The sequence below is a fragment of the Rhinoraja longicauda genome, chromosome 40 (assembly GCF_053455715.1).
Source record: "Rhinoraja longicauda isolate Sanriku21f chromosome 40, sRhiLon1.1, whole genome shotgun sequence".
Taxonomy (NCBI): Eukaryota; Metazoa; Chordata; class Chondrichthyes; order Rajiformes; family Arhynchobatidae; genus Rhinoraja; species Rhinoraja longicauda.
In genome coordinates this window covers 2,827,264-2,846,727 of record NC_135992.1, presented here as the reverse complement: position 1 = coordinate 2,846,727, position 19,464 = coordinate 2,827,264, and the positions used below count along the sequence as shown (strand labels likewise).

The window sequence follows — 19,464 nt, the reverse complement described above, 5'->3', positions numbered from 1 at the left end:
GTTGAGGAAGATACAACAGCAGCATTTAAAAGACACTTGGAAAGTGTGCATGGGTAGTAAGGTTTTAGAGGGATATGGGCAAAATGCACGTAGGACCAGCTTAAATGGGGCATCCTAGTCAGTGTGGATGGCTTAGAGTCATAGAGTCAGTGATACAGTGTGGAAACAGGCCCTTCGGCCCATCTTGCCCACACCGGCCAACAATGTCCCAGCTACCCTAGTCCCACTTGCCTGCACTTGGTCCATATCCCTCCAAACCTGTCCTATCCATGTACCTGTCCAACTGTTTCTTAAACGATGGGATAGTCCCAGCCTTAACTACCTCCTCTGGCAGCTTGTTCCATACACCCACCACCCTCTGTGTGAAAAAGTTACCCCTTGGATTCCTATTAAATCATTTCCCCTTCACCTTGAACCCGTGTCCTCTGGTCCTCGATTCCCCTACTCTGGGTAAAAGACTCTGTGCATCTACCCGATCTATTCCTCTCATGATTTTGTACACCTCTATAAGATCTCCCCTGCGCTCCATGGAATAGAGACCCAGCCTGCTCAACCTCCCCCTGCTGTGTGATCTAATGGCTCTACACAGGATACAGAAGCTGCCCTCACCTGTGCTGCGTGTCAGACGTGGGGCTTGTTCATGGTCACCCTCGCTCATAGACGACAAACCAAGGTCACTGGGATCTGTGCCATTCACCTCTGAAACCAAACACACATCACGGCTCAGTTACTCACACCAATCTAGACATTACATTTCATAAAATTATCCCCTTCTCAGGTCAGCCAATCGGCTGAGGACTTGTACGAATTATTTGGAAACAGTAGAAGAGAAAAATGCAGATGCTGGTTTAAATCGAAGGTAGACACAAAATGCTGGAGTAACTCAGCGGGTCAGGCAGCATCTCTGGAGAGTGACGTTTCGGGTCGAGACCCTTCTTCAGACTGATGTCAGGGGAGGGGGCAGTTGACTCCAGAGATGCTGCCTGACCCGCTGAGTTACTCCAGCATTGTCCACCCCCTCCCCTGACATCAGTCTGAAGAAGGGTCTCGACCCGAAACGTCACCCATTCCTTCCCTCTCTAGAGATGCTGCCTGACCCGCTGAGTTACTCCAGCTTTTTGTGTCAAGCTGAAAAAGGAGAATACTTATTTTTGTTTCGTTAATTGGAAGCTTGCTAAATGTATTCTCCGTGTGGAAGTTAACACCAAGAACCGCAGAAAAGAAAATAAACTTGACACTGCAGATAATTGTTGTCGGTCTGGAATTGTGCCAAGATGCTTTTGGAACAATGCACTGACACAATCAAGTCAAGTCCAGGTGATTCTCATGGATAAGGCGTGTCAAGACACATAGTCATGTATGGTGGAGTCAAGGTACAATGAAAATCGTGCTTCCAGAAGCATTCACAGGCACTGGGCATCGACTCAGACCAAACGCACAAAAACATAAATTATCCATCATTTACATGCACATTCTGTAAGACAATAAAGAAAAGATATTGCCAACAAAAAATAAAGACATTGCACTGGTACAGCGGTAGAGTTGCCGCCATTACAGCGCCACAGAACCAGGTTGGATCCCAACCATCACAGTGCTAACTGCACTGAGTTTGTACGTTCTCCGCGGTGACTTTTCTCCGGGCGTTCCGGTTTCCTCCCGCACTCCAAAGACATATACAGGTTTGTAGGTTAATTGGCTTGGGTGGAATTGTAAATCATCCCGAGTGTGCGCAGGATAGTGTTAAGTAAACAGGAGTGATCGCTGGTCAGCGCAGACTCGATGGGCCGAAGGGCCCGTTGCCACGCTGTAACTCCGGAGTCTAACGAGATCGGGTTTGTCGGAGAGCAGCAGTTCCTGGAGCTTGGACTGTGCGGGACTTTAGGCTTCGGTATCTCCTGCCAGACGACCGGACAATCATTGTGGGGAAGGTGCTTGGATTTACTGGGGTAGAACTGTCTGAATGGGTCCTGTTGTCCCATCAAGAGAAGTTACCCAGACCGGGGGAGATGGTGGGGCTACTGTAGGGGCCAGGACTCCTGCATCGTGTAAGAGTTCTAGGGAACAAAAACTGCAGTTGCTGGTTTAAATCGAAGGTAGACACAAAATGCTGGAGTGACTCAGTGGGTCAGGCAGCATCTCGGGAGAGAAGGAATGGGTGACGTTTCGGGTCGAGACCCTTCTTCAGACTGATGTCAGGGGAGGGGGCGGGACGGATTAGAGAGTTAGATAGAGCTCCAGGGGCTAGCGGATTCATGGGGTATGGGGAGAAGGCAGGCACGGGTTACTGATTGTAGATGATCAGCCATGATCACAATGAATGGCGGTGCTGGCTCGAAGGGCCGAATGGCCTCCTCCTGCACCTATTTTCCATGTTTCTATGAAACCCTTCTTCAGACTGAGATCTACTTTGTAAAGAATCACCTGTGAGGGATGGCCAGGACATAAAATACCGAGCTTAGATTTAGAAAATGATCTTCAAGTCCACAAAGGAAGTAAAACACAACAGAACAGCCTTCCCCTCCATGCCCCTGCAGATGCTGAAAAGCCGAAATAAAAATAGAAAGAGCTGGAAATACTCAGCAGATCGGGCAGCTCCCCGGAAGGAGATACATTGAGTTGACGTTTCAAGTCGAGGACCTTCATCGTCAGTATGGTTCTGATGAAATGTGTAGAAATGAACTGCAGATGCTGGTTTATGCCAAAAGATGGACACAAAATGCTGGAGTAACTCAGCGGGTCAGGCAGCATCCTTGGAGAGAAAGGAGGGGTGACGTTTCACATCGGAAGGCAAAGGGTCCCGACCCGAAATGTCACCCATTGTTTTTTCCCACCAGAGATGCTGCCTGACCCGCTGAGTTACTCCAGCACTTTGTGTTTCTCTTCGGTTCTGATGAACTCAGAAACTCATGAAAGAGCTCTTGGGAAAAAAAACTGCAGATGACAAAGATTTTTATGAAAAATAATAGTCAATAAAAATGGAGAGTTTACCACAGCAGCAGCTGGGAGTTTCGGTCACATTATAGTTTGCAGCTGATTGTCTTTCATGGGCCTGCTTCATCCATCCCATCCCAATAGACAATAGACAATAGGTGCAGGAGGAGGCCATTCGGCCCTTCGAGCCAGCACCGCCATTCAACGTGATCATGGCTGATCATTCTCAATCAGTACCCCGTTCCTGCCTTCTCCCCATACCCCCTGACTCCGCTATCCTTAAGAGCTCTACCTAGCTCTCTCTTGAATGCATTCAGAGAATTGGCCTCCACTGCCTTCTGAGGCAGAGAATTCCACAGATTCACAACTCTCTGACTGAAAAAGTTTTTCCTCATCTCCGTTCTAAATGGCCTACCCCTTATTCTTAAACTGTGGCCCCTTATTCTTAAACTGCGCCCCCAACATTGGGAACATGTTTCCTGCCTCTAACGTGTCCAACCTCTTAATAATCTTATACGTTTCGATAAGATCTCCTCTCGTCCTTCTAAATTCCAGTGCATACAAGCCTAGTCGCTCCTAACTCTAAATCTAAAAAAAATCTAAATCTCCTGCTCCCCTGTTTTGATCCAGCCTCCCTCAACATGTATCTGAAGAAGGGTCTCGACCTGAAACGTCGCCCATTCCTTCTCTCCTGAGATGCTGCCTGACCCGCTGAGTTACTCCAGCATTTTGTGAATAAAATCCTCCTGTTGCCCCAACCTCTCCATGTGTTGGCGAGTTCTGCTCAAGAGGCCCCAACGTCCCCCCCCTTCCCGCCTCGTCGCCTGCCACATTCACCCTGCCTGAAGGTAGCCGGGCTCTCAGACTGTCTGAACGCTGCGAATCCCAGACCTTGCGTTCAGTTGTGGGGGCGGGGAACAGCTGCAAACGAAGGAATCAGGAGGTGCCCAAGAAGCCAACGTCTGATTCCTCAAACAGGCACCGGTTTCCATGTCTGACCTCCCGTGCTAAATGCAGCCCGCCCTGCGATCCAGTCTCACAAGTGCAGTGTCCCAGGTCTCGATGCCCGGACCCAGAGGCCACAGCTGGTGTTCCAGTACCACTATTAACGACAATCCTCCACCTCCCGAAAACCTCTTGGATCACATCATCCTCCCAGGGGAATAAGGTGTGAAATGCCGAGGGTAACACAGCCCATTGATTATATCTCCATAATCACACGGATTTGGAGAGATTACAAGTCTTGGTCTGCAGCTAAATTGGTGTTGGCATTAGCTTATTATTGTCCCGTGCACTGGGATACCACGAAGAACTGTCTTTAGCGTGCCATCCAGTCAAATTGTATCAGACACGAGTTACAACAGGTAGTTCAAGACAGTAAATAAATAAGAGTGCAGAATAGAGTGTTACAGCTGTGGATGGAATAGTGTTACAGTGAAACGATCTCAAAGTAAATCACATGGAACTGTGCATCAGTCACTGAAAGGAAGCATGCAGGTACAGCAGGCAGTGAAGAAAGCCAATGGAATGTTGGCCTTCATAACAAGAGGAGTTAAGTATAGGAGCAAAGAGGTCCTTCTGCAGTTCTACAGGGCCCTAGTGAGACCGCACCTGGAGTACTGTGCGCAGTTTTGGTCTCCAAATTTGAGGAAGGATATTCTTGCTATTGAGGGCGTGCAGCGTAGGTTTACTAGGATTAATTCCCAGAATGGCGGGACTGTCATATGTTGAAAGACTGGAGCGACTGGGCTTGTATACACTGGAATTTAGAAGGATGAGAGGGGATCTTATCGAAACGTATAAGATTATTAAGGGGTTGGACACGTTAGAGGCAGGAAATATGTTCCCAATGTTGGGGCTGCAGTTTAAGAATAAGGGGTGGGTCATTTAGAATGGAGATGAGGAAAAACTTTTTCAGTCAGAGAGTTGTGAATCTGTGGAATTCTCTGCCTCAGAAGGCAGTGGAGGCCAATTCTCTGAATGCATTCAAGAGAGAGCTAGATAGAGCTCTTAAGGATAGCGGAGTCAGGGGGTATGGGGAGAAGGCAGGAACGGGGGTACTGATTGAGAATGATCAGCCATGATCACATTGAATGGTGGTGCTGGCTCGAAGGGCCGAATGGCCTCCTCCTGCACCTATTGTCTATTGTCTATTGAATTGGGAAAAATTGAGAATGATCTAACCAGAGTTAGCAGCATGGTTTCTACAAAAGCACTGGATGTTACTCTGCCCACCAAACCTGGACCGTCTTTCTGTTTGAGTACAGATGGTCCACACTGTCCACACAACAACAAAAAACTAGCATTCTCAGTTTAAATTTCCAATTAAGACTCGAGCATCACAGTTTTCGGGCAGAGAGTCTGAGTGCTGGGTAGACACAAAATGCTGGAGTAACTCAGCGGGACAGGCAGCATCTCGGGAGAGAAGGAATGGGTGACGTTTCGGGTCAAGACCCTTCTTCAGAGTCTGAGAGCTGGTGAAGGGATTATTTCTTGGTACAGAACTTGATGGGAACTCTCAGGGGGGCAGACGGCACCTACGGACAGAACAACAGAGCTAACGTTTCATGTGGGTGATCTTTCAATCGAACCGTACTGACTAAAGGTTCTCTCCATCTACACATCCACTCGTTTTCTCTTTGAAGGGAACCATCCGATCTACAGAGTATTTCCAACTCTTTACTTTTTTATCTCAGATTTTCAGCATCTGCAGTTCTTTGCTTTTAGTTTAGAGTTTAGAGATACAGCACGGAAACAGGCCGTTCGGCCCACCAGGTCCGCGCCGCCCAGCGATCCCCTCACATTACACCCACTAGGGACAATTTTTACATTTTATACCAAGCCAATTAACCTACAAACCCGCACGTCTTTGGAGTGTGGGAGGAAACCGAAGATATCGGAGAAAACCCACGCAGGTTACGGGGGGAACGTACAAACTCCGTACAGACAGCACCCGTGGTTGGGATGGAACCCGGGTCTCCGGCGCTGCATTCGCTATAAGGCGGCAACTCTACCGCTGCGCCACCGTGACCTTCAGCGGAATGTTCTGGGCATGCTTAAAAGCCTTTGGGTTAGTTAGTTTATTTGAGGGGCCGCATGGTGTCGCAGAAGTAGAGTTGCTGCCTTATAGCTCCCGAGACACGGGTTCAATCCTGACTACGGGTGCTGTCTGTACGGAGTCTATACATTCTCCCTGTGGGTTTTCTCCGGGTGCTCTGGTCTCCTCCCACACGACAAAGATGTACAGGTTTGTAGGTTAATTGGCTTGGTAAAATTGTACATTGGCCCTAGTGTGTGTAGCATGTTAGTGTGCAGGGATCGCTGGTCGGCACGGACTCGGTGGGCTGAAGGGCCTGTTACTGCACTGTATCTCTACACTAAAGTATTGTCAAGTGTACCGAGCTACACAAAGCTTTTTGCTGCCTGCCAACCAGTCAGCGGAAAGACAACACATGATTGCAATCGAGCCGTCCGCAGATACATATGTACAGATACTTGACAAAGGGAATAGATTTAGATAAGAAGAGCTTTGTTAGAGTAAGAAATGCTGCTGATGGAGTAGAGATTCAAAAGCGTGGAGCGATTGTAATGGGTGATTGCAGATCCACTTGTGTGACTAGCACACAAGGAGTTTAGTTTAGTTTAGAGATACAACGCGGAAACAGGCCCTTCGGCCCACCGGGTCTGCGCCGACCAGCGATTCCCGCACATTAACACACTATCCTATACCCATTTGGGGCAATTTTTAACATTTACCCAGCCAATTAACCTTCAAACTTGCACGTCTTTGGAGTGTGGGAGGAAACCGAAGATCTCGGAGAAAACCCACGTGGTCACGGGGAGAACGTACAAACTCCGAACAGACAGCACCCGTAGTCGGGATCGAACCTGAGTCTCCGGCGCTGCATTTGCTGTAAGGCAGCAACTCTACCGCTGCACCACCCAGAGTTGTCTGGCTTGCTTTGCCCTCTGTACGGAGTTTGTACGTTCTCCCCGTGACCTGCGTAGGTTTTCTTCGAGATCTTCGGTTTCCTCCCACACTCCAAAGACGTACAGGTATGTAGGTTAATTGGCTGGGCAAATGTAAAAATTGTCCCTAGGGTGTAGGATAGTGTTGGTGTGTGCGGGGATCGCTGGGCGGCACGGACCCGGTGGGCCGAAGGGCCTGTTTCCACGCTGTATCTCTGTATCTCTAAATCTAAAATCTCCCATCCACTCCAATCCCATTACCTGATCGACCAATCCAACCAAACATTTGGACTATATTTCTGCTTCAAACTTGAATCCTAGTGACAGACTATTGCTGCCCGATTTGCACCCAGCACAATTTCAGTTTTGGACGATCTGTCAGCCTGTGGACTGTATGAAGTCACCAGTGTCTTGTTATTCCTTCCCAGCTCCCTGCATTAGAAACACCTGTCCCATTGCCTGTAATCAGTGTGTGTTCTAACAAACACCAATTTTCCCTCGTCTTCAATTTACAAAAGGCACTTGACAAAGTTGATCAAAGCAAATTCTTCCCGGGAACTGAGGGGTTAATCCCAGGGGGCGCAGCTGCAAAGGAGGGAATTACAAGTCGGAGGGAGACTGGACAAGTGGGAATCAAACTCCTGGGCGTGACAGTTACACAGGCTGTGGGAATGGGATCAGGAGACGAAGGGAGGGGAACAGTCATTCTAATGTCGCCAAACGTCAGGTCTGTCAATAGTCAAGTCCTGAGAGCAAATACTGACACCACGACACCAGAGGAAATGCTGGGGTAGAGGAGCAGAACGCTGGTGTGCTCAGGTTCCAGGGCTCAACAGGAGGGGAGCAGGGGGGGAACCTTAAGGAAGGAGGGAACCTGAGGAGAGAGGGGACCTTGAGGGGGGGGGACCTTAAAGAGGAGGGGGCCTTAAAGAGGGGGGGGACCTTAAAGAGGGGGGGCCTTAAAGAGGGGGGACCTTAAAGAGGGGGGGACCTTAAAGAGGGGGGGGGGGACCTTAAAGATGGGGGGACCTTAAAGAGGGGGGGGGGCTTAAAGAGGGGGGACCTAAAGAGGGAGGGGGACCTAAAGAGGGGGGTGACCTAAAGAGGGGGGTGACCTAAAGAGGGGGGGGGACCTAAAGAGGGGGGGGACCTAAAGAGGGGGAGGGGACCTAAAGAGGGGGGGGGACCTAAAAGAGGGGGGGACCTTAAAGAGGGGGGGACCTTAAAGAGGGGGGGACCTTAAAGAGGGGGGGACCTTAAAGAGGGGGGACCTTAAAGAGGGGGGACCTCTAAAGAGGGGGGGACCTAAAGAGGGGGGGGGGCCTTAAAGAGGGGGGACCTTAAAGAGGGGGGGACCTTAAAGAGGGGGGACCTTAAAGAGGGGGGACCTCTAAAGAGGGGGGGACCTTAAAGAGGGGGGGGACCTTAAAGATGGGGGGACCTTAAAGAGGGGGGGGCCTTAAAGAGGGGGGGACCTAAAGAGGGAGGGGGACCTAAAGAGGGGGGTGACCTAAAGAGGGGGGTGACCTAAAGAGGGGGGGGACCTAAAGAGGGGGGGACCTAAAGAGGGGGGGGGACCTAAACAGGGGGGGGGGACCTAAAGAGGGGGGTGGGACCTAAAGAGGGGGGGGACCTAAAGAGGGGGGGACCTAAAGAGGGGGGGGGGGGACACCTTAAAGAGGGGGGGACACCTTAAAGAGGGGGGGGACACCTTAAAGGGGGGGACACCTTAAAGGGGGGGGGACACCTTAAAGAGGGGGGACACCTTAAGGAGTGAGACACCTTAAGGAGGGGGGGACACCTTAAAGAGGGGGTGACACCTTAAAGAGGGGGGACACCTTAAGGAGTGAGACACCTTAAGGAGGGGGGGGGGACACCTTAAGGGGGGGACACCTTAAAGAGTGAGACACCTTAAGGAGGGGGGGACACCTTAAAGAGTGAGACACCTTAAGGAGGGGGGGACACCTTAAAGAGGGGGTGACACCTTAAAGAGGGGGGACACCTTAAGGAGTGAGACACCTTAAGGAGGGGGGGACACCTTAAAGAGGGGGTGACACCTTAAAGAGGGGGGACACCTTAAGGAGTGAGACACCTTAAGGAGGGGGGGGGACACCTTAAGGGGGGGACACCTTAAAGAAGGGGGGACACCTTAAAAAGGGGGGACACCTTAAGGAGTGAGACACCTTAAGGATGGGGGACACCTTAAGGAGGGGGGACACCTTAAAGAGGGAGGGGACACCTTAAAGAGGGAGGGGACTCCTTAAGGAGGGGGGACACCTTAAGGAGGGGGGGACACCTTAAGGAGGGGGGGGACACCTTGAAGAGGGGGGGGGGCACCTTAAAGAGGTGGGCAACCACCTTAAAGAGGGGGGAACCACCTTAAAGAGGGGGGGACATCTTAAAGAGGGGAGGGGACCACCTTAAAGAGGGGGGGACATCTTAAAGAGGGGGGGACACCTTAAAGAGGGGGGGACACTTTAAGGAGGGGAGGGACACCTTAAGGAGGGGGGGACACCTTAAGGAGTGAGACACCTTAAGGATGGGGGACACTTTAAGGAGGGGAGGGACACCTTAAGGAGGGGGGGACACCTTAACGAGGGGGGGACACCTTAAGGAGGGGGGGGGACACCTTAAGGAGGGGGGGACACCTTAAGGAGGGGGGGACACCTTAAGGGGGGGGGGACACCTTAAGGAGGGGGGGGACACCTTAAGGAGGGGGGGGACACCTTAAGGAGGTGGGCGACCTTAAGGAGGGGGGGAAACTAAGGAGGGAACACAGAGGCCCCAATGATGGGATATTTTAAACTGGAGCAAAACACAAAGTACTGGAGTAACTCAGCGGGTCAGGCGGCATCTGTGGAGAGAAGAGTACAGGCGATGTTTCGGGTCAGGACCCTCCTTCAGACTCAACACTGGAGATGTTCAAAGTGCCCCAGAACTTTGGCCAAATGGTCCTTCCCCATTAAGCCAGCGCCAAAGGTTCGGTGCGACAAGGAACAGGAGCAGAAGAGGCCCCGAAGAGGCCAGACATAGCCTGGCTTTCCAAGGGTTAATGGCATGGATAACGATTGAGCAGACTGAAATGTTAATGTGAAGGTCAGCGAAAGAAAGAAACTTTGTTCATTCGAACCTTTCAGACAATTGGAAAACACAAACCATCAGGAAACTATTCGGCAAATTCCATCCTAGGTCGGGTCGGTCGGGAATGTTAACACAGGCCGCCTATATTTAGAAGCAGATTCATTGTATTTGGGAAAACAAGAGGGAGCGTGGCATTTAACAATGGCTGGACAGAGCCCAGAGACATGGGCAGGCCGGCAGCCTCACGTGATGCCTGGCCGCTAGGCTGCAACGAGAGAGTGGAGACTTGCCAAAGTCGTTTGGACTGTCAGACAATTCCAGGAAACACTGGGCCTTCTTAGATAGCAGCTGAACTGGGCTTGGAATCGCTGGCAGACACAACAGGCTAAAGAATTGAAATGTCATTATGGAACTCAAAGAGAAGAATGCGTTCAGAGCACCCTTGCCCCGGAGAGCAGAAGAGGCCCCGAACTGTCTGCAGCGGCCTAGTGCGGCAGGCTCACACCTCACCACCTCCTCCTGGCCCAATCGTCCAGCGAAAAGGCAAACCCAGAACACACCTGGTGTGCTGGGATAGACACAAAATGCTGGAGTAACTCAGCGGGTCAGGCAGCGTCTCTGGAGAGAAGGAATGGGTGACGTTTCGGGTCGAGACCCTTCTTCAGACTAGGATCTGAGAGGGGCAGTCAGTCTCTTAGCCTGAGGATGCACATGCCTCCTCTCCCTCCATTCTCAGGGCAGTTGTTTCACTCCTGCTCGTTCGGGCTCTCTTCCAAAACCTCCTCCCATCTACCCAACTACTCTCCAAAGCTCAGGGTGAGCTGCAAGGCCTGTCCTTTCCCAGCCGAGTTACGCCCTCAAAGAGCAGCGTGAGATCTTGTCATCAGGTGCAGCCTGCTTCAAAGGGAAGAATGCAGAGACTGTGACCAGCAGCACGCCACAGCTCAGAGCATGAAGAAAGGTCCCGTCCCAAAATTGCTATTGAGGGCGTGCAGCGTAGGTTTACTAGGTTAATTCCCGGAATGGCGGGACTGTCATATGTTGAAAGACTGGAGCGACTAGGCTTGTATACACTGGAATTTAGAAGGATGAGAGGGGATCGTATCGAAACGTATATAAGATATAAGATATAAACATATAAGATTATTAAGGGGTTGGACACGTTAGAGGCAGGAAACATGTTCCCAATGTTGGGAGAGTCCAGAACCAGTGCCCATAGTATAAGAATAAGGGGTAGGCCATTTAGAACTGAGATGAGGAAAAACTTTTTCAGTCAGAGAGTTGTGAATCTGTGGAATTCTCTGCCTCAGAAGGCAGTGGAGGCCAATTCTCTGAATGCATTCAAGAGAGAGCTAGGTAGAGCTCTTAAGGATAGCGGAGTCAGGGGGTATGGGGAGAAGGCAGGAACGGGGTACTGATTGAGAATGATCAGCCATGATCACATTGAATGGCGGTGCTGGTTCGAAGGGCCAAATGGCCTACTCCTGCACCTATTGTCTATTGAAACGTCGCCGATCCATCCCCTCCACAGATGCTGCCTGACACACTGAGTTTGTGATTTGCAAGAGTACACCCATAATGGCCTGGATAGAGGGGATGTGGGCTTAACCTATGAGGAGCGTTTGAAGGCTCTGGGCCTGGACTGGCTGGAGTTGAGAAGGATGAGGAGGGACCTCATTGAAACCTAACGAATAGTGAAAGGCCTGGATAGAGTGGATGTGGAGAGGATGTTTCCACCAGTGGGAGAGTCTAGGACCAGAGGTAATCGGCTCAGAATTAAAGGATGTTCCTTTAGGAAGGAGATGAGGAGAGATTCCTTTAGTCAGAGGGTGGTGATCTGTGGAATTCTTTGCCACAGAAAGCTGTGGAGGCCAAGTCAATGGATATTTTTAAGGCAGAGATAGATAAATTCTTGATTAGTACGGGTGTCAGAGGTTATGGGGGGAAGGTGGGAGAATGGGGTTAGGAGGGAGAGACAGATCAGCCATGATTGAATGGCGGAGTAGACTTGATGGGCCGAATGGCCTAATTCTGCTCCTATCACTTACGACCACCACCAGCACATTAATCACAGTCTGCTTCACACACGAAGGTCATCTTCGTTATTAGACTTTTCTCAAAACGACGATATTATTTTTCATTCATTCACCGGCTGGCGACATTATTGACATTCACCATCGTTAACTACGCTAAACTGTGGAGATAGTCAACATTTCATCGCAGGACAAAAAAAACCTGCAGATGCTGAGAATCTGAAACAAAATCAGCCAATGCAGGAAACACACAGTGGGTCAAGCAGCATCTGTGGAAGGGGAAACGCTATTCATATTTCAGGTGAATCGCTCCAATGGAAGGACATCTACTTGAAATATTGACTGTTTCCTGCTCCACAGAAGCTACAGTGAATTTTGTAGGAAGGAACTGGCGATACTGGTTGAAACCGAAGACAGACATTAAAAGCTGGAGTACTCCAGTATTGAGTTACTCCAGCTTTGTCTCTATCTGTAGAATATTTTAGTGGGCCGCAAATCAACGCACTGTCAACTTCTCTACATCGGCGAGACCAAACGCAGGCTCGGCGATCATTTCGCTCAACACCTTCGCTCAGTCCGCCTTAACCAACCTGATCTCCCGGTGGCTGAGCACTTCAACTCCCCCTCCCTCTCCCAGTCTGACCTTTCTGTCATGGGCACAGTGTCATAGTGAGGCCCAGCGTAAATTGGAGGAACAGCACCTCATATTTCGCCTGGGCAGCTTGCAGCCCAGCGGTATGAACATTGACTTCTCCAACTTTAGATAGTTCCTCTGTCCCTCTCTTCCCCTCCCCCTTCCCAGTTCTCCCACTGTCTTCCTGTCTCCAAATATATCCTTTCTTTGTCCCGCCCCCCTGACATCAGTCTGAAGATGGGTCTCGACCCAAAACGTCACCCATTCCCTCTCTCCTAGATGCTGCCTGACCTGCTGAGTTACTCCAGCATTTTGTGATACCTTCACTAAAAGACATTGGTGAATTGGGTGGGGTATTTACACAATCCAACTGGCCTCTACTCATTGTTATTAGACTACTGCTTGATTGAAAGATACAGCATGAAAACAGGCCCTTTGGCCCACCGAGTACACACCAACCATTGAACTAGTTCACACTAGTTCACACTAGTTCACACTAGTTCACACTAGTTCACACTAGTTCTATATTAACCCGCTTTCACATCCATGCACACCAGGGATAGTTTACAGAGGCCAATTAACATAGAAACATAGAAAATAGGTGCAGGAGTAGGCCATTCGGCCCTTCGAGCCTGCACCGCCATTCAATATGATCATGGCTGATCATCCAACTCAGTATCCCGTACCTGCCTTCTCTCCATACCCCCTGATCCCTTTAGCCACAAGGGCCACATCTAACTCCCTCTTAAATATAGCCAATGAACTGGCCTCAACTACCCTCTGTGGCAGAGAATTCCACAGATTCACCACTCTCTGTGTGAAAATAAACTTTCTCATCTCGGTCCTAAAAGACTTCCCCCTTATCCTTAAACTGTGACCCCTTGTTCTGGACTTCCCCAACATCGGGAACAATCTTCCTGCATCTAGCCTGTCCAACCCCTTAAGAATTTTGTAAGTTTCTATAAGATCCCCCCTCAACCTTCTAAATTCCAGCGACAATTTACAATCCCGCGCGTCTTTGGGATTGTCGTGTGAACCGGAGCATCCGGAGAAACTCCACGCGGTCAGGGAGAACACGCAAACGCCACGCAGACAGAGAATCCAAAGTTAGGAGCGAACCCGCGCATTTGGCACTTCCAGGTACCTGCTACACCACTGTGCAACCCCACAATTTCTTTAGCCCCTGGTGATGGGAAACTCCCTGAGCTTGTGGAATTAGCCTCGGCAATCTCGCTTGGACTGCCTCCAATGCCAGTATACCCTGCTCTGTACTCTAGGTGTGACCTCACCAGTATCCTGTACAAATGTAACAACACTTCCCCCATTTCTAAATTCAAACCTTCTGTCGGCAAGACGTCACGGTGGCGCAGCGGTAGAGTTGCTGCCTCACAGCAACTCAGAGACCGGGTCCGATCCTGACTACGGGCGCTGTCTGTACAGAGTTTGTACGTTCTCCCCGTGACCGCGTGGGTTTTCTCCGAGTGCCCTGCTTTCCTCCCACTACCCACAGACACATGGTTAATTGGCTTCACTAAAATTGTCCCTAGTGTGCAAGATAGTGCTAGTGTAGATTTCAAGATCAATTGTATTGTCACATGTACCAATTAAGGTACAATGACATTTGAGTTACCTGTACAAGGTGATTGCTGGTCAGCATGAACTCGGAAGGCTGAAGGGCCTGATTCCACGACGTATCTCTAAAGTCTAAAGTAAGACCAATATCCCTCTGTACTTTGTTGATCTGCAACCTTGAGGCCAAACAGCCTTTCGGCCCAGATTGGCTATGCTGACCCAGATGCCCCATCTACCCTAGTCCCACTTGCCAGAAATGCCCCGTATCCCCCTAAACCTTTCCTACTTGTGTCCCTGTCCAATTACCTGCACCTGTCCAGGTGTCTTATAAATGCTGCTTATAGTATCTGCCTCAATTACCTCCTCTGGCAGTTTGTTCCACACACCCAAGCTCTCTCAAATTTTCAATAGACAATAGGTGCAGGAGTAGGCCATTCGGCCCTTCGAGCCTGCACCACCATTCAATGTGATCATGGCTGATCATTCACAATCAGTACCCCGTTCCTGCCCTCTCCCCATACCCCCTGACTCCGCTATCCTTAAGAGCTCTATCTAGCTCTCTATTGAATGCATTCAGAGACTTGGCCTCCACTGCCTTCTGAGGCAGAGAATTCCACAGATTCACCTTTCCGACTGAAAAAAGTTTTTTCCTCATCTCCGTTCTAAATGGCCTACCCCTTATTCTTAAACTGTGTGGCCCCTGGTTCTGGACTCCCCCAACATTGGGAACATGTTTCCTGCCTCTAACGTGTCCAACCTCTTATATGTTTCGATCTTATCGATTTTTCTCCATAAGATTACCCCTCAGCCTCCTGCACTCCAAGGAATACAGTCCCAAAACCTGACCATTAGGTAATTGTGTTCAGATCCCCCACCTTCAATGGCTCAGATATTTGCCAGCACACTGAACTCAAGCTGTGTGCCCAGTCTCTACACTCCACACCTCTGTAATGTATCTGTCTGTCAGTCCTACTGTGGGGTCTTATCCACTGCCATTTGTCTGGGTTTTGTTTAGATTTTAAAGAGATACAGCGTGGAAACAGGCCCTTCAGCCCATCGAGTCAGCGCCGCGTCTCGACCCAAAACGCCAACTGTTCCTTTTCTCCACAGATGCTGTCCGACCCGCTGAGTTCCTCCAGCATTTGGTATGCCCTTCACACCAGTGTTATCCCACACACACACAGGAGGTTATTCACAGAAGCCAATTGGCCATCAAACCTGCACGTCTGTGGTTGGAGTGTGGGGAGGGAACCGCAGCACCCGGAGAAAAACCCACGCGGTCACAGAGAGAGAGAGCGTACAAACTCCGTACAGACAGACGGGATGGGACCCGGGGTCCCCGGCGCTGTACAGCAGCGACTCTACCGTGCCCAGCCAGTGCAGTGGAGGTCCCGATGCCAGTGTGTGCCAGTGTGCCAGTGTTTACCCAGTGTCCAGGCCAGGGGGAGGATCCGCTGGTTGTGTTCAGGAGGCATCCAGTCGCCCTGTGTGGCAGAGAAACACGCGCGGTCAGGCGGCTCCACATCAACCCCCAGCCCCCCGAACCACCCACCCCCCTCCCCCGGACACCCACCCCCCTCCCCCGGACACCCACGGCCACAGCCCGGCCCCGCAGCTCCGGGGACCCGGGGCGATCCCCATCTCCCATGTTGTGCGTGTGTGTGTGTGTGTGGACACATCTCTGTTTTTTCTCTGTCTGTCTCTCTCTGTCTCCCTCTCACTGTCCCTCTGCCTCTCTCCCTCTCTCTCCATCTCTGTCTCTGTCTCTCTCTCTCTCTCTCTCTCTCTCTGTCTCTCTCTCACTGTAGGAAAATAACTGCAGATGCTGGTACAAATCGAAGGTATTTATTCACAAAATGCTGGAGTAACTCAGCGGGTCAGGCAGCATCTCAGTCTCTCTGTCAGTCTGTCTCTCTGATTCTCTCTCTCGCTCTCTGTCAGTCTGTCTGATTCTCTCTCTGTCTCCCTCGCTCTCTGTCAGTCTGTCTCTCTCTGATTCTCTCTCTCTCTCTGTGTCGCTCTCTCTGTCAGTCTGTCTCTCTCTGATTCTCTCTCTGTCTCTCTCCCTGTCAGTCTGTCTCTCTCTCTCTCTCTCTCTGTGTCGCTCTCTGTGTCAGTCTGTCTCTCTCTCTCTCTCTCTCTCTCTCTCTCTCTCTCTCTCTCTCTCTCTGTGTCGCTCTCTGTGTCAGTCTGTCTCTCTCCCTCTGTCTCTCTCCGTGTGTGTGTCTGTGCTCAGTTTACACGACCCCCCTGTAACCACCTACATTACTCCGGGTGCTCTGGTTTCTTCCCACATTCCCTACTCCCAGGTGGATGGATTTACTGGCTCGGGTGTGGGGTGGTATTGGGAGGGGGGGAGTCTTGGGGGGGGGGGGGGGTGGGGTGGTATTGTGGGTGTGGGGTAGTATTGGGGGGTGGAGTAATATTGGAGGGGGTATTGGGGGGTGGTATTGGGGGGGTTGGGTGGTATTGGGGGTGGGGGTTAGTATTGGGGGGGTGTGGGTAGTATTGGGGTGTGGGGTGGTATTGGGGGGGTAGTATTGGGGGGGGTAGTATTAGGGGTGGGGGGGTAGTATTAGGGGTGGGGGGGGTGTATTAGGGGTGTGGGGTAGTATTAGGGGTGTGGGGTAGTATTGGGGGGGTGGGGTGGTATGGGGGGGTTGGGGTGGTATTGGGGGTGGGGGTTAGTATTGGGGGGGTGGGGGTATTATTGGGGGGGTGGGGTGGTATTGGGGGGGTTGGGTGGTATTGGGGGGGTGGGGTGGTATTGGGGGGGTTGGGTGGTATTGGGGGGTGGGGTGGTATGGGGGGGGTTGGGGTGGTATTGGGGGTGGGGGTTAGTATTGGGGGGGGTGGGGGTATTATTGGGGGGTGGGGTGGTATTGGGGGGTGGGGTGGTATGGAGGGGGTTGGGGTGGTATGGGGGGGGGTTGGGGTGGTATTGGGGGTGGGGGTTAGTATTGGAGGGGTGGGTGGTATTGGGGGGTGGGGTGGTATTGGGGGGGGAGTTGATGGAGAAGTGGGGAGAAAGAGATTACAGGTAATCTGAGAGCTAGCACCGCCTCGATGGGCCGAACCCCCAGTCTAGCCCGGGACCCCCGGTGCGAGCGACCCCCTCCCCTTCAGCCCTGACCCGCCGGCCCGCACTCACTCACTCACTCACCTCGGTCTCCGGCCACAGGTGCCACAGGACGAGGAGCGCGACGCCCAGGTTCATGGTCAGTCCTCAGTCCGCTCACAGTGTAACTCCAGACCGGCTCATCGCCCCTGGCTCCCCCCCTCTCACTCACTCCCTCCCTCCCTCCCCTCTCTCACTCACTCCCTCCCTCCCCTCTCTCACTCACTCCCTCCCTCCCTCCCTCCTCTCTCACTCCCTCCCCTCTCCACCCCGCCACCCGCACCCTCCACCGCCGCTCCGGGAATCAGACAGACAACTCGCCCGCCGCTCCACACTCTCCCCGGCAGCTCAGCGACCACTCTGTCTGTGGTGAACTAGTGTGTGTGTTGGTGTGGACCCTGTCTCTCTCCCTGTCTCTCTCCCTGTCTCTCTCCCTGTCTCTCTCCCTGTCTCTCTCCCTGTCTCTCTCCCTGTCTCTCTCCCTGTCTCTCTCTGTCTCTCTCTCTGTCTCTATCCCCTTTCTCTCCTCTCCCCGCCTGGGTGTCTCTCTACCTGTGCGTGTTGTGTCTGTTCCTTTCTATCCTGTGTGTGTGTGTCTCTCTCTATCTGTGTGTGTATCTCACTCTCTATTTGTGTGTGACCCTCTCTGCGTGTCTGTGTGTCTCTCTCCTCTCTCTCACTGTGTGTGTGTCTCACACTCACACTCTCTCTCTCTCTCTCTGTATCTCACTCTCTCTCGGTGGGTGTATCTCACTCTCTAGCTGTGTGTGTGACTCTCTATCTATCTGTGTGTGACTCTCTCTCTCTCTCTCTGTCTCTCTGTGACTCTGTGTGTGTGACTCTCTCTCTCTCTCTGTCTCTCTGTGTGTGTGCCGCCAGCCCTTGTCCCTGTGCCGGGCACTTGCCCTGTGTTTATATGGGCAAGAGCGGGGGAGAGCGCATGTGTGACGGGGAATCCCCGACCCGCGGTCCACATGAAGGGGGAGGCGGTGGAAAGTGTAGCCGGAGGCGGCGGGACAGGACAGGACGGGGCGGGACAGAGTAGCGTCTGACAGCCCCATCCCTCTCCCTCCCTCTCCCACTCTCCCCTCTCCCTCTCCCCTTCACCCCTCCCTCTCCCTCTCCCTCCCCCCCATCTCCCTCTCCCTCCCCCCCCCTCTCCCTCTCCTTCCCCCCCCTCTCCCTCTCCCTCCCTCCCCCCCCCTCCCTCTCTCCCTCTCCCCCTCCCCCTCCCTCTCTCCCTCCCCCCCTCTCCCCCTTTCCCTCTCCCCTTCACTCCTCCCTCTCCCTCTCATAGAAACATAGAAAATAGGTGCAGGAGTAGGCCATTCGGCCCTTCGAGCCTGCACCGCCATTCAATATGATCATGGCTGATCATCCAGCTCAGTATCCTGTACCTGCCTTCTCTCCATATCCCCTGATCCCTTTAGCCACAAGGGCACATCTAACTCCCTCTTAAATATAGCCAATGAACTGGCCTCAACTACCTTCTGTGGCAGAGAATTCCACAGATTCACCACTCTCTGTGTGAATAATTTTTTTCTCATCTCGGTCCTAAAAGACTTCCCCCTTATCCTTAAGCTGTGACCCCTTGTTCTGGACTTCCCCAACATCGGGAACAATCTTCCTGCACCCAGCCTGTTCACCCCCTTAAGACCCCTCTCCGCCCCAGCCCAGAGAGTCCTGGACTGGCCTGGGACTCTCCTCACTGTACATCGCCTCTGAGCCACAGAGTGATACAGCGTGGAGACTTGTATCCAACTTCGACCCAACTTGCCCACGCCCACCAACATGCCCCCGTCTACACTAGTCCCACCTGCCCGCGTTTGGCCCGTATCCCTCCAAACCTGTCCTATCTGTATGACTGTCCAAGTGCCAAACTGTTTCAACGTTGTGATAGGTATCTGACTCAACTACCTCCTCTGGCAGCTCGTTCCATGCACCCACCACCCCGGTGTAAAAAAAGTTGCCCCTCAGGTTCCTATTAAATCATCCCCCCCCCACCTTAAACCTGTAGAGTTAGATAGAGCTCTAAGGGCTAGCGAAATCAAGGGATATGGGGATTTTTTAGATTTAGATTTAGAGATACAGCGCAGAAACAGGCCTTTCGGCCCACCGAGTCCGCG

At 51.8% G+C, this 19,464-nt stretch overlaps 1 protein-coding gene across 2 annotated transcripts in view; it reads right to left on the bottom strand.

Annotated features, from left to right (window-relative positions):
* LOC144611464 (platelet-derived growth factor subunit B-like) overlaps window positions 1-17,500 on the bottom strand; it is a 29,772-nt gene extending 12,272 nt beyond the window's left edge. Inside the window, exons 1-3 of one of the 2 annotated variants that reach the window (XM_078430580.1) lie at window positions 17,384-17,500; window positions 15,647-15,704; window positions 610-699 (exon numbers count right to left, since the gene is read on the bottom strand). In XM_078430580.1, coding sequence (XP_078286706.1) covers window positions 610-699; window positions 15,647-15,704; window positions 17,384-17,437 — 202 coding nt within the window. In that variant the 5' untranslated portion in view covers window positions 17,438-17,500. The remainder of the gene's footprint in view (window positions 1-609; window positions 700-15,646; window positions 15,705-17,383) is intronic. The other variant, XM_078430581.1, reaches the window with a different exon arrangement.
* Window positions 17,501-19,464: the final 1,964 nt, after the last annotated feature.